The following is a 14316-nucleotide window of genomic DNA, read 5'->3' as shown; positions in this document are numbered from 1 at the left end:
ACAAACACAAATAAGATGTAGCTCCTGCCCGCAAGTATGTCTCAGTCATATTGCAGGGACAAACATGTCTACTGTATCTCTTTAAAGAGTCTGGTATTGAGTCTTCATTTTAATATACTTGGGAGAATTCAAATAGGCCATCTAAGAAGGCATGTGAAGTGATAAGTTGATGAGGCCACAGTAGACAAGGAAGGAGAAGGAGCACCCCAGGTGAGGAAACAGCAGGAGGGAATATATGTTAAGTCAGGGAAACTGTAAGAACCACAGTTCTCCCTGGCACCCAGGCTTGACGTGTTGGAGGGAAGTAGATCTATGTGTTTTTATGAAAGAACTCTCCGCCAGGCACAGTGGCTCACACCTGTAATCCCAGCACTTTGGAAGGCCACGGTGGGAGGATCACTTGAGGTCAGGAGTTTGAGACCAGTCTGGCCAAGGTGAAACCCCATCTCTACTAAAAACACAAAAATTAGCTGGGTGTGGTGGCGGGTGCCTGTAATCCCAGATACTCAGGAGGCTGAGGCAGGAGAATCACTGGAATCCGGGAGATGAAGGTTGCAGTTAGCTGAGGTTGCGCCACTGCACTCCAGCCTGGGTAACAGAGCGAGAGTCTGTCTCAAAAACAATAACAACAACAACAATAAAAACTCTCAGACATCTTATTAAACAAATTAAGGTAGGGAATGATGAATGTAGTCTGAGTCCACACGTGTTATATGTGTGCATGTATGTATATAGACTTCTGGAAGGAAAAGTGAGAAATCAGCGTCTATAGCTTAGAAAACCCCAAAAGTTATATTCTCATAAGTTATGCTTTAGCCTTCTTATTTTATCTCTCTTTATTAGTGCTGTGTGATAGAAATATAATGTGAACCATATATGTATTTTTAAATTTTCTAGTAGCAGGATGGGACTTTTCCATGATGGGGACTTTAGACTTTATATGCTCCTTTTATTCTTCTAAGTTTATAAATGACGGAGATTCAGATTTCATCTCTTTAGAGCAAAGGAACACAATCACTTAGGAAAGAAACAGTGGTTTTCTTGGCAAGAGAAACTGCTGTGTAAATTTGATTCTGATTCTCCAATCTAGCCCAAAGATCAAAGAGGCTATAACATAATGGTAGGTAAAGAAATGGCATTTGTTCTTTCATGTCTAACTGGAGGGTAAGTCAGCAGAGATCAAAAGGGAGAGAAGGCACTTCCATGATTAAAACAAGAATATTATTACTACTTAACATTATGAACACTTGCAGTTGCTTAGATGACTCAAACAAATAATATCAAATGGATAATTATCTAGAATAAAAAGAGAAAATAAAGGATTACTTCCATTCTATCACATAGTGACAACTAGGGTAGATCTAAAAGAATAACTTAAACATTGAACCAAAATTTCTTTCCACTTCCCTTCATCACTCCTCGTTTAGTTGCACTGGATTCAACCAAGTGAAAGGTAAGAATCCCTGCATTTCCCTGATTGTGTCAACCCCGTCTTAAACAGAATAGTAAACAAACAACAAACAAACAAAATATATAAAAGTATATATAAAAATATATAAATATATAATATATAATATATATATATATTATACATATATATAGATATATTTTTTTTCTTTGAGACAGAGTTTCACTCTTGTTGCCCAGGCTGGAGTGCAATGGTGCGATCTCGGCTGATTGCAACCTCTGCCTCCCGGGTTCAAGCGATTCTCCTGCCTCAGTCTCCCAAGTAGCTGGGATTACAGGCACCCATCACCATGTTGGCCAGACTGGTCTTGAACTCCTGATCTCAGGTGATCTGCCCACCTCGGTCTCCCAAAGTGCTGGGATTACAGGTGTGAGTCACTGAGTCTGGCCCAGCAAAAATATTTTAATCCTGCCTTTGGAATGGTTTAATCAGGGTATTTAACTCAACAAATAGGTCTTTAAATTGAACAGGAAAGAGATGAGATATTTTACAGTAAGGTGGCCAGAGGTGTCTCTATTTGTTTGGATAGAAAAGGTTTCTTGATGGGCTGGATGATAGGAGGCAGTGGGGAAGATAGAATAAATTTAGAGGAAGCAGAGAGAAATAAAAATTAGGGCTAATAAATTGGTGAATAAAAGAAAGAAAAGGAGATAAGATGTTACATCTCTGGAACTACTAGGAATAAATACAAAGAGTCTATACTGGTGTTAAACGTATGTCTTTCTCAGCACCTGTTTAATTTTACTGAGTCCCACCACAGAAGAAAATAAGTATCTCTGCCTATACCTGTGGATATTCCACTTGGATGAACTCCTGTGAGGGTCCTAAAGTGTTTTCATGTGCTATCCTTTTACCCTTTGGGTTTTGATCAACACTTATCATAGAAAAGGGTATTGCTGAAACTACACCACCTCCACTCCCCCAGTCCTCTAGGGGGCATGAGTGTTCTTTAGAGTTTATTCCCATTATTACCCTTAATATTCCAACTCTAAGAACCGAGTTCTTCTAAGAGTGTCTATTACAGATAGACTATTGAACTACTGAACAAAAAATGCTGAGAGCCCTTAATCCTTAGACATAAAACTCCTGTCTCCGTATGTGAACCTATTTTAGTATTAGCTTCTGAATTTACAAAGACAGATCACAGTTTTGCTAGAGTATAAAACATAAACAAATGGGTTGCCTCCAAACTATATAAACATTTTCAAGATATTCAAGATATAAATATTCACATTAAACTTGTCATATTTGGGTATGTCTTACCACATATACAATTATTAAAATGCAAAAAAAAAAAAGGGGGGGAAGAAGTTAGAGCTACAGAAAGTCAGGAGATTTTTATGTATATGTGGTCATCCTACAGAGCCATTAAATTTCTAGTGGAACCAAAAATTCAAGGGTGATTGAAGAATTACATGCAATATTGTGGAATAAAAAATGACACCTTTTCAGTCTCCAAAATTGACAAGATGCTGCCTCACACAAAATAGAGGCTCAAATCTGAGAGTTTCACAATTATGTAAGTAACTCATTTCATAAAAACAATGAGGGGACTACAGCAATCTTAAGACTTTAAAAAGGAAAATAGAAATTCTTCCAATAAGAAACCAATGAGTACACTTTGAGTAATCTTTAGAATTCCAGAATGGATTATGAAAAGCAGCACCTCCAAACTCCTAGACAAGGAAGTGATGACCACCAGATGCCTGTGTGAGGACATGAAGCCCAAACCATAGCTGACCAAACAAGGCTTCATTTTTTTGGACAGGGTTACTAGCGGCATGGAAAAGAACATTCATTTCTTAGATCGTTATTTTGTATGTGGCACATAAAATCTCATTTAGTCTTTGCTTAAATCCTATGAGATAGGTCTTTTTTTCTTTTGAGACAGGGTCTTACTCTGTCACCCAGGCTACAGTGTACTAGTGTAGTCATGGGCGACTGCAGCCTCTAACTTCTGGGCTCAAGCAATCCTCCCACCTCAGCCTCCCAAGTGGCTGGGACTACAGGCCTGTGCAACCACACTTGGCTAATTTTTTTTTATTTTTTGTAGAGGCAGGGTCTTGCCATGTTTCCCAGGCTGGTCTTGAACTCCTGAGCTCAAGCGATCCTCCTGCTTCAATCCCAAAGTGCTGGGATTGCAGGCATGAGCCACCATGCCCAGGCAAGACAGATCTTTTTTAAATCAAAATTTTAAATTCGAGGCTATTGAAGCTCAAGGAAGTTACGATTTGCCGATGGTCAAACAGTAATAAGCTGGGATGGCAATGGGTTGATCTGAGTTAACACTCATGTTGTCAACAGAAATAGAAGCCTCCAGTAGGCTGGACAGGGAAATATATAAGGCACAGTGCAATTGGCCCTTACAAAGATCTTTGACAAGATGTCTCATAATTTTCTTATGAACAAATGTAGAAAATGGGCAGGCTGATACAATTCTTTGATGACACCTCATAAGAGAGATTTCTGTTATCACCAGAGGGCTCTCTACTCTTTGGTGATTTGGTGAAGACACTGAGTCAAATCTTTATTTGCAAAATGCTGATGCTGGAAATGATAGTAAATATATCAAACAATGGGATCCCTCAAAGTGTAGCTCCACTTGCATTTTCTATGGAAATTCAGCCTTCATTTTCTTTTCTTTCCAAATCCCATATTACATACTTTAACAATATGTTTTCAGATTGTATCAGTGTGTATGACTCATTAGAGACTGACACAAATTGTTTGCTGTCATTTCTTGTGTATGAGTCTTTTTTCCAAAATGAGCCTGTACATTTTTAAAAGGTGGAAACTATTTTTTACAATTCTGTTTGTCCCATATCATCTGTTGCAGGCCTGAGAAAGTAAAAAGTACCTCCTAAGTGACAACATGTAGACTAATTTGAGAAATATAAACTGCCTCTTAATAACGCTTTTCAAAAGCTTGTTGTTTTTCATTGAATTGAGGTAACAGGACCAGTTTCCCTCTAAATCTATGGTTTTAAAGAAAAAAGTGACTGAGCAACCTAATTGCTTTAAAAAACAAAGCCACATTTAGGATATATATGAATAGACTTAGGAAATTATCACTGTTACTCTCACTTCACAAACTTAGATGTCCAGATGTCTTTGTGTATGAAGAATTGTTGACTGTTGCATGGCATCTCAAAAAAGAAAGACACAATTTCATCTTGTATTTCCTATTCCTCCTCTCCATTGTTTAGTGAACAATTAGTAGTTAATCTTACCTTAAATTTCCCATCGGAGGAGAAAATGCTGACCCATTTATTATCATAATCGGCAATGATTATGTCCCCACTGGGATGTACAGCCACTCCTGTGGGCCGCTGCAGCTGCCCCGGAGAGCGTCCCCGTATGCCAAAACGACTTTTGAACTGGCCGTCATTGGAAAATATCTGTGAAATAAATTACATTCATTGGAATGTGAACTAGCACAGGCATCACTGAGGAAGACATAAGCAAAAACATCTGCCATACATACAGAGATCAGAACATGCAAACTCTATCTGAAGAAAAGTCTACATGCACATAAGCTTTTTTCCTTACACCATATATCTTAAGTCTGAAGTAGGAAAATATGTAACTATATCTATTTTTATCAATATAAGTAAAGGTATATAATTAAGGGCTATACCTGCACACATTGGTTGTTACTGTCTGCAATTAATATCTTTCCACTTGTAGATGCAGCTACCCCCTGAAGGTTTGTAAACTCTCCTTTATTTCTTCCTTTGGTACCTAAAATAAATGATAAAACCATAAAAATTAAGCACTAAACGGTTAGATTTCTGCATTTCAGCAAGAGAATAATTCAGATTTCCATAGGTACCTGAGAATGCATTGTTTTTAAAAATACTTTAAAAAAAGGGTACCCTCCCTGCTCAATGACCAAATCCATATGCTATTAAACCTCTCTTCCTGACCAATAGTCTCTGCAAAATCACTTTTTAAAGCAAATGTCAATCTTCTCTTATTAATTTGTAGCTGCATATTTTTAAAAGGTGGAAACTATTTTTTATAATTCTGTTTCTCCCATATCATCTGTTACAGGCCTGAGAAAGTAAAAAGTACTTCCTAAGTGACAACATGTAGACTAACTTGAGAAATATAAACTGCCTCTTAATAACGCTTTTCAAAAGCTTGTTGTTTTTCATTGAATTGAGGTAACAGGACCAGTTTCCCTCTAAATCTATGGTTTAAAAAAAAAAAGTGACTGAGCAACCTAATTGCTTTAAAAAACAAAGTCACATTTAGGATATAAACATGTTTAAAATATTCTTAGATCCCACAAAGACATCATAATAAAAACTAATATGGCCTGCCTTTATCTGACATGGCTTTCCCACTTTACCCTACGCCACTGCTATCTGCCAGGTCTGTGCTGCCTTGGGCATGGCATTCTCAGAATGAACATTCTCAGCCCTGCTCACTCTGCCCCTGTCTTCTATCTTTGTGGACCTGGTTTGCATTTGGGGTGTGGGGGGCATTTGGGATGGTTCAGACTCAGTTTGGGTCCTGCCATTCTGGGTTTTAGTGGGAGAAGGGAACCTGGTAAAGGGGCCCTGCCCTAAGGATATGCAACAGGAGAGGGGTCTTATTTTACAGTTTTGCCAAAATTCCACCCTCTCACTCAGCAGCTCTTGGAAGAAACGTGGACACTTGACTTTCAGTACATTTAACAAACCGAAGGCCACAGATGTTATAAAAATAGTAGGCTGATTTTCATATTACAGATTTACTTATAGATTATTTTCAAAGATTCAATATATCACAGGCTGGATATTCTTCCTGAAATTATAAAAACATATTCTCACAGGATGCTTTGTAGATGAAATAAGAAAGGCAAAAGGAAATTCATTAATCCAAGAAAATATTTCCACCCATACTAGATTCTTTTTTTGATTTGTTTTGTTTTGTTTGTTTGAGACAGGGTCTTGTGATATTGCCCAGGCTGGTCTCAAACTCCTGGGCCTAAGTGATTCTCCGGTGTCAGCCTCTCGAGTAGTTGGAACTATAGGTACATACCACGATAACCACCACACCTGGCCAAACTAGACCCTCTTTTAAAAGAATAGATGAGGCAGAGAAAAAAACAGCAAATCATCTACAGGTTAACAGACATCTGGTTTTGTTTCAAAGGAAGTTTTTATAATTTATTTCAATAAGATGATATAAATATTAATGAATGGAAACAATGAATTTTGCTCAAAAATGACCATGAAGGAAGCTAAATGTTTCCTAGTTAGAGAGAGAGAACCATTCTTCACATTTATAATTTCATTTATATTCAAAAGAGCAATTTGGGCTGGGCGCAGTGGCTCATGCCTATAATCCCAGCACTTTGGGAGGCTGAGGTGGATGAATCACCTGAGGTCAGGAGTTCGAGACCAGCCTGCCCAACATGGTGAAACCCCATCTCTACTAAAAATACAGAAAGTAACTGGGCGTGGTGGTACGTGCCTGTAATCCTAGCTACTCGGTAGGCTGAGGCAGGAGAATCGCTTAAACATGGGAGGTGGAGGTTGCAGTGAGCCGAGATTATACCACTGCACTCTAGCCTAGATGACAGAACAAGACTCTGTCTCAAAAAAACAAAACAAAAAAGAGTCATTTGCTATTTTGTTTTTCGACATCAATGCAGTGCCTTAGGAAAGGGTAGACAAGGATGCACTGGTGATGGCTACTCACAAACTCTGCATCTCATCTACTAGCACCAGCGTGAAAGAAAAATTTGAGATCCAGATACTGTCATATTTTAATCCAAATGTATCAGAAGAAAGGATCTTTGATACTTGATCCACATAGAATCTCAATAACATGCGTGAATATGGAATCAATGAACATTCTTGAAATGGCGAGTTGTTTCTGGTAGTGGGGAGCAGGAAAGGAGTGGCTGGCCCTCGAAGGGGATATGTGCCAACATGGTTTGAAGGTAAGGAGAGCTCGAGTCTGTTGCCCACATGTAAATTAAATCACAAGGTCGGAGGAACATCTGTTTGTCTAACATTGCTTATATGTTTTTGAAAGAAGCTAGATGAAACAGGCACTGCCATTTTTATTTTATATTTGTTTTAAAACAAGTATTATTTTTGGTCTTTCCCCCATGTCTGAATAACAGCTAGGTAACAGGTACAGCAAAACAGATGGACTAGAAACAGAAACAATTCTAAAATGCTCAGCTTAGAAATAATTTTTCAAAGGTGGTATGGACAAGCCAGGGTCTCTTAAGAATAAAAACTTCATTTATGAAAAAAATTTTATAGGCCAGGCATCATAGCTCGTGCCTGTAATCACAGCACTTTGAGAGGCTGAGGCAGGAGGACTGCTTGAGGCCAAGAGAGTTCAAGACAGCCTGGGCAACACAGTGAGAACCCGTCTCTACAAAAAAAAAAAAAATTGATAAACACAAGCATGGAATTAAACAATATGAGGAAATGAGGACCAATTAACTGAGACTGGACCATAAACCAAAGAAGAAGTGATTCTGTATAAAACCCAGACTGTTCTAGATTCTTGCTTATATAAAGTTGAAAGTGCACCCAGGGCTTAGAGGGCATACAGGTAGGGGGAAAGAAATACTGAAAAAAAAGAGAGAAGGGGTTAAGAAGCACCCAAACAGAGTAGATGAACACTGATTGACTGTCCTTGTGGTCCAGGTAGGGACAAAAACTGCCTGCTGCTCTCCTTCCTCTAACCTTCTGTCTATCCTGCTAGAAGGATGCCTATTCTATTCAGAAGACCCTGCAGGCAGTAGCAGCTGATAAAAGGAAGAGAAAAAAACAGAGAAAATAGTGCTTTAGTACTAGTCAAGGAGGTGTCTTAGTCAAAAAGAGTCTGTTTTCCTTTTGAAAATATGGACATGATGTTGGAGGAGGGAAATATGAGCAAAAAAATACTAACACTTTTTGTTCTTTACAGAAATAAACACACATTTTTTCAGTGTGAGTAGAAACGGGCAATAGTTGTATTTTGGGGTATAATTTTAAAACTTGGAAAGATATTTAGTTGGATGCCATAGTAATATACCATTCAGAGCAAGGAGAAGGAAGACTCTATGCCTAGCTTGAAATGAATGTGAGATGTTCCACACCTGCTAATACTAGGTCACAAGAGCAATGGACTGTGTTGCAAAAGACCACACTGCTGGAAAGAGGTTCCATGACCCCTGCTGAACTCAAGGGCAATGTGTTGGCCCAGCTCTTATTCTTGGTTTGAATTGAAGGAGCGCTCAAGTCTGTTGCCCACATGTAAATTAAATCACAAAGTCGCAGGAACATCTGTTTGTCTAACATTGCTTACATATTTTTGAAAGAACCTAGATGAAATAGGGACTACCATTTTTATTTTGTAATACTGTTTTAAAAAAATCTTTTCTTTAAGCTCCATGGCTCGGTTTCTGAATGGCTGGTTGGCATTCCTGGTAACATCTCCTGATTCTTATGGACATCTTTTGTCGTATTGGAGATTATTGATTATTATTATTTTTCAAACTCTATCTGAAAGCACAGCAGAATCAGTGCATTACTCCTGAAGATTAAAAGGACACCACTAGCATATACTTGGGAGGACAATTGATGCCGACCATTTTCACCAACAGTTAAACTAGAAATATCTTGATGGTGATGCAGCACTATAGCATATTGTCATTATGCTGAAATGTTCAAGTGTTTGTAAAGTATCTTAAGACAATTCCAGAAGTTAGAAATAATTTGGGATCATGCCTTACTCTTCAAGCTTTTCAGTAAATTCTATTTCATTTGTAGAAAGTCTCTTCTCTCTCTCTAAAGTATTCTAAATATATTTTAAAAACTATTTCTTTCATAACAAATATAAATAACACAAAACACATATAATACTTATAAAATCTTTTTTATCTATTTTAATGTAAAAGATTTCATTTGACGGTTACATATTAGCTAGTAAAATGAATAACAAGAATTTTTAAAGTAACTATAATCAATTTGACAATTATTCTATAATTCTATAATTAAACCATTTTGTTTTTCCAGATACAAGTCTAGCTTATGAAGCACAAAATGAATTTTTAATTCAACAGCTTCTCACCCATATTCTTCCTGGTCACTTCCACCTACCCCTCCAGGAAGATTAGAGAAGGTGAACCCTTATCTGAAATAGGGGATCAATAAATGCAGATTTCCTCTCACCACCCATTCCAACTTCATGTGAAATTAATGCTGGCCGGGCACAATGGCTCGCACCTGTAATCCCAGCACTTTGGGAGGCCAAGGTGGGTGGATCACTTGAGGTCAGGAATTTGAGACCAGCCTGGCCAACATAATGAAACCCCATCTCTACTAAAAATACAAAAAATTAGCTGAGCATGGTGGCACATGCCTGTAATCCCAGTTACTCAGGAGGCTGAGGCAAGAGAATGGTTTGAACCCAGGAGGCAGTGGTTGCAGTGAGCTGGGATCATGCCACTGCACTTCAGCCTGCAAGATTCCATCTCAAAAATAATAATAAATAAATAAATAAATAAATAAATAAAGGAAGTTAGTGCTAAATAAATCTAGACGTTTTGAATGGAATGATGCAACAAGATGAAACTGAGCCAAGTGTAGTATCTAACACAGGATCTTCAGTCAAGTAGATGCTTAACAAATGTTTGCTGGATGAAAAAGTGCATGAAGAAGTTATTAATGAATGAGTAAATTACAACCCCCATTACATTGCTAGAAAACAAAATGTTCATTCATATTTATAGCACTTTCATATACATTCTCTCACATACCATCCCATGAGATAACAGGACAAACATTATCATCCCCATTTTATAGATGAGAAAGTTGAAGCTAGACACATTGCAGAGATCGTCAGAGACGGGGGAAGAATAAAACCTGGTTTCCCTGATCCTTCACATAACACTTTTCTCCCCATTACACACATGGCTTCTTCTGGGTTTCGGGGGTGAAGATAATTACATTTTGGGCTCACATGAATCATGTTTTCTCTTTAAAATCCTTTAGAAAACCCCATCCTTTAACACATGATACTTTATTTAACTGTCTGTATCCTTCACTACACTGTAAGCTGCTTGAGGGCAGGAGCAACATCTGTCCTGTTCACCACCGCATTCTATAACACAGCACAGTGCCTAGCACTTAGTCAATATTAGTTGCATCTTTTTCCACTTGAAATGCAAGAAGAGTTCCCAAGGATGAGATTCTCAAGGATGGGGTGATGGTCCTATAATGACCTAAGATGCCAACTTTGCATGACCTCCCTCCTCATATATTTTAGGGAGGAAAGGTGGTAGTTTGCAGAGGTGGGGCAGGGGAGAGGGGCATAAAATAATATATTTTCAGCTCAGCATCTGGGGATACTCTCAGATCTCGGTGCTCAGCCCAGCTTCCTTCAAAATGTCTACTGTTCATGAAATCCTGTGCAAGCTCAGCTTGGAGGGTGAACACTCTACACCCCTAAGTGCATATGGGTCAGTCAAAGCCTACACCAACTTTGATGCTGAACAGGATACTTTGAACACTGAAATGGCCATCAAGACCAAAGGCGTGGATGAGATCACCACTGTCAACATTTTGACTAACCACAGCAATGCACAGAGACAGGATATTGCCTTCACCTGCCAGAGAAGGACCAAAAAGGAACTTGCATCAGCACTGAAGTCAGCCTTATCTGGCCACCTAGATAGTGGCTTTGGGCCTATTAAAGACACCTGCTCAGTATGACGCTTCTGAGCTAAAAGCTTCCATGAAGGGGCTGGGAACCAACGAGGACTCCCTCATTGAGATCATCTGCTCGAAAACCAACCAGGAGCTGCAGGAAATTAACAGAGTCTAAAGGAAATGTACAAGACTGATCTGGAGAAGGACATTATTTCAGACACATCTGGTGATTTCTGCAAGTCACCAGATGCGTTGCCCTAGCAAAGGGTAGAAGAGCAGAAGATGGCTCTGTCATTGATTATGAACTGATTGACCAAAATGCCCGGGATCTCTATGACACTGGGGTGAAGAGGAAAGGAACTGATGTTCCCAAGTGGATCACCATCATGACCGAGCAGAGCATGTCCCACCTCCAGAAAGTATTTGATAGGTACAAGAGCTACAGCCCTTATGACATGTTGGAGAGCATCAAGAAAGAGGTTAATGGAGACCAAGAAAATGCTTTCCTGAAGCTGGTCCAGTGTATTCAGAACAAGCCCCTGTATTTTGCTGACTGGCTGTACCACTCCATGAAGGGCAAGGGGACTCGAGATAAAGGTACTGATCAGAATCATGGTCTCCCACAATGAAGTGGACATGTTGAAAATTAGGTCTGAATTCAAGAGAAAGTACAGCAAGTCCCTGTACTATTACATCCAGCAAGACACTAAGGGTGCTGTACCTGTGTGTTGGAGATGGCTGAAGCCCAACACAGCATGAGCATCCAGAAATGATGCTCCCCATGCTTCCAGCTAACAGGTCCAGAAAACCAGCTTGTGACTAACAGTCCCTGTGGCTGTTCCTGTGAGGATGATATTAGCATTGCCCCCAACCTCATTCTAGTTGCCTAAGCAGTGCCTGGCTTTCCTGTCTAGTTTCTCCTGTAAGCCAAAGAAATGAACATTCCCAGGAGTTGGAAGTGAAGTCTATGATGTGAAACACTTTGCTTCCTGTGTACTGTGTCATAAACAGATTAATAAACTGAATCTGTACTTTAGAAACAAGTTAAAAAATATATATATATTTTCCTGTAAAGTCTCTGGATTCATGCTAAGCAATTTTATACATCCATTTTAAATTACACTGTTCTAGAGTAAAGTGTAAATAAAGTGAGTGTCTCATCAACTCATTAAGGTATGGTATATAATGAATTAAACAATTTGAGACTATTTACCTGTAATTCTTTCACTCCCTCCCACATCATCTGACTTCCCCTTTGTTCAATGACTCTTTTTAGTATAATAGCTGATAAAACCAGCTCATGGCTTCTAGTCAGCAAACTCTTTAATAGTCAAGGAAATATAATCCCTGTGTTTTAAATCATCATCAACAGATGCTCTAAACTATTTCTCTAAACTCATTCAGGATTGTTTCCTAATACAGTATTAGAGTAATGTAATAACTCACTCACAGTGGGCATACAATTAAGTTTTCAAGTATGAGAAGCATCAAATATCTCAACTTTGGAAAACCACAGTAGTTAAAGGGCATTTTCAATGAAGAGGAATCATTGTACAATTTAAAAGGCAGGGGCTTCACTTCTCTAAGCTTCCATTTCTTCAACAGCAAGGATAATTGTATGTTGTCCTAGTAACGTGGCTCTTGGCAGGGCAAGGGCTGGGAGCCTTGGAGGACAGGGGAGCTCTGATTTGTAGCATTTCCCATTTCTATAGTGTAAATGCTTTCATCAAGGCCAATTGCAAGCTACCAACATGAAGTCACTGAATAAGCCAGTATGACTTGGCTCCAGCATAACAAATATGATACTGTAGGGTTATTGGGAATGGAAAGTATATTGTATCTACTAAGAATTGTAAGTAGCACAATGCCTGGTTCAGAGAATGCTTCTTCCTTTCTCCTGCTTCCATTCCCCATCTATTCCTTCCTGAATGACAACACTTATCTTTGACATTTCACTGAAACTCATGATTTGAAGTAACTTCTCTATACTTTTCGCTTCCAAATTGATGTCTCTAGCTCTGACTTCTTTGCTGAGCTCCAAACCTATACTGCAAACTGCCTACTATACACTTTAACCTGGAAGATCAAAACTGAAACATATATGCTCTTCCTCTTAGCTTCCTTTTCTTGGTTAATAATGATAATGACAGTAGTAGTCAATATTTATTGAGTCCTTACCATGTGCCTGCACTGTTCTAAGCCTTTACATGCATTATTTTAATCCTCACCATATGTGGTATACATTAATATCATTCCCATTTTACAGATAAACTAAGGCACAGAGAGTTCCCCTAAGTCATATGGCTAATAGCAGGCTGGGATTCAAACTGGGCAATTAAACTTTTTTTTTTTTTTTTTTTTTTGAGATGGAGTCTTGTTCTGTCACCCAGGCTGGAGTGCAATGGCATAATCTCGGCTCACTGCAACCTCTACCTCTTGGGTTCGAGCGATTCTTCAGTCTCCTGAGTAGCTGGGATTACAGGCACCTACCACCACACCCGGCTAATTTTTGTGTTTTTAGTAGAGACAGGGTTTCACCATGTTGGTCAGGCTGGTCTCGAACTCCTGACCTCGTGACCCGCCCACCTCAGCCTCCCAAAGTGCTGGGATTACAGGCATGAGCAATTAAACTTTTGGTCTCTGCTATAGTTTGAATGGGTCCCCCCAAAAAAGTTCCGGGTATTAGAACCTTAATTCCCAATGTGGTAGTGTTGGGAGGTCAGGTTTTTAAGGGGTTATTGGGTTGTGAGGGCAGAGCCCTCATGAATAGATCAATAGCATTTTGGAGGGGTGAGTTCTCACAAGAATGAATTGTTTTAAAAGGGAGCTAAGCTTGCTCTTGTGGTCTCTTTTGCATTTGCTCACTTATCCTTCAGTTTTTCCACCATATTATGATGCAGTACAAAAGCCCCAGCCAGAAGCTGTCACCACGCCTCTGGACTTCACAACCTCCAGAACCACAAGCCAAATAAACTTCTTTCCTTTATAAATTAACCAGTCTCAGATATTCTGTTACAGCAACAGAAAATGGACTGAGACAAGCTCTTTATCTACCATGTTTCTAACTAATTATGTTAACTATTAGTTCTAGACTACAACTATGAATATGCTAACTAGTACTACCTACTTTGCCTCTCTAAAATACTATTTAGTGCCAGGCATTGTTCCAAGCTTTTTTTTGCTGTTAATTAATTTAATCCT

The 14316-nt window shown here is 39.0% G+C and overlaps 1 protein-coding gene and 1 pseudogene across 50 annotated transcripts in view; one reads left to right on the top strand and one right to left on the bottom strand.

The window, feature by feature from the left end:
• TRIM2 (tripartite motif containing 2) overlaps positions 1 to 14316 on the bottom strand; it is a 186376-nt gene that overhangs the window by 19179 nt on the left and 152881 nt on the right. For all 50 annotated transcript variants that reach the window (XR_012435169.1, XR_012435166.1, XR_012435167.1 and 47 more), the window contains 2 exons: positions 5106 to 5209; positions 4699 to 4866 (listed from right to left, as the gene is read on the bottom strand). Coding sequence is in view for 42 of the 50 variants with exons in the window: in XM_045392965.3 (XP_045248900.1) it covers positions 4699 to 4866; positions 5106 to 5209 (272 nt within the window). In the remaining 8 variants the exon portion in view is untranslated. The remainder of the gene's footprint in view (positions 1 to 4698; positions 4867 to 5105; positions 5210 to 14316) is intronic.
• LOC107129847 (annexin A2 pseudogene) lies at positions 10830 to 11874 on the top strand (annotated as a pseudogene).

This window comes from Macaca fascicularis, chromosome 5 (genome assembly GCF_037993035.2).
Source record: "Macaca fascicularis isolate 582-1 chromosome 5, T2T-MFA8v1.1".
In the NCBI taxonomy this organism is placed as follows: Eukaryota; Metazoa; Chordata; class Mammalia; order Primates; family Cercopithecidae; genus Macaca; species Macaca fascicularis.
Note: the sequence above shows the minus strand (reverse complement) of the source record. Positions and strands in the feature narration are given on the sequence as shown.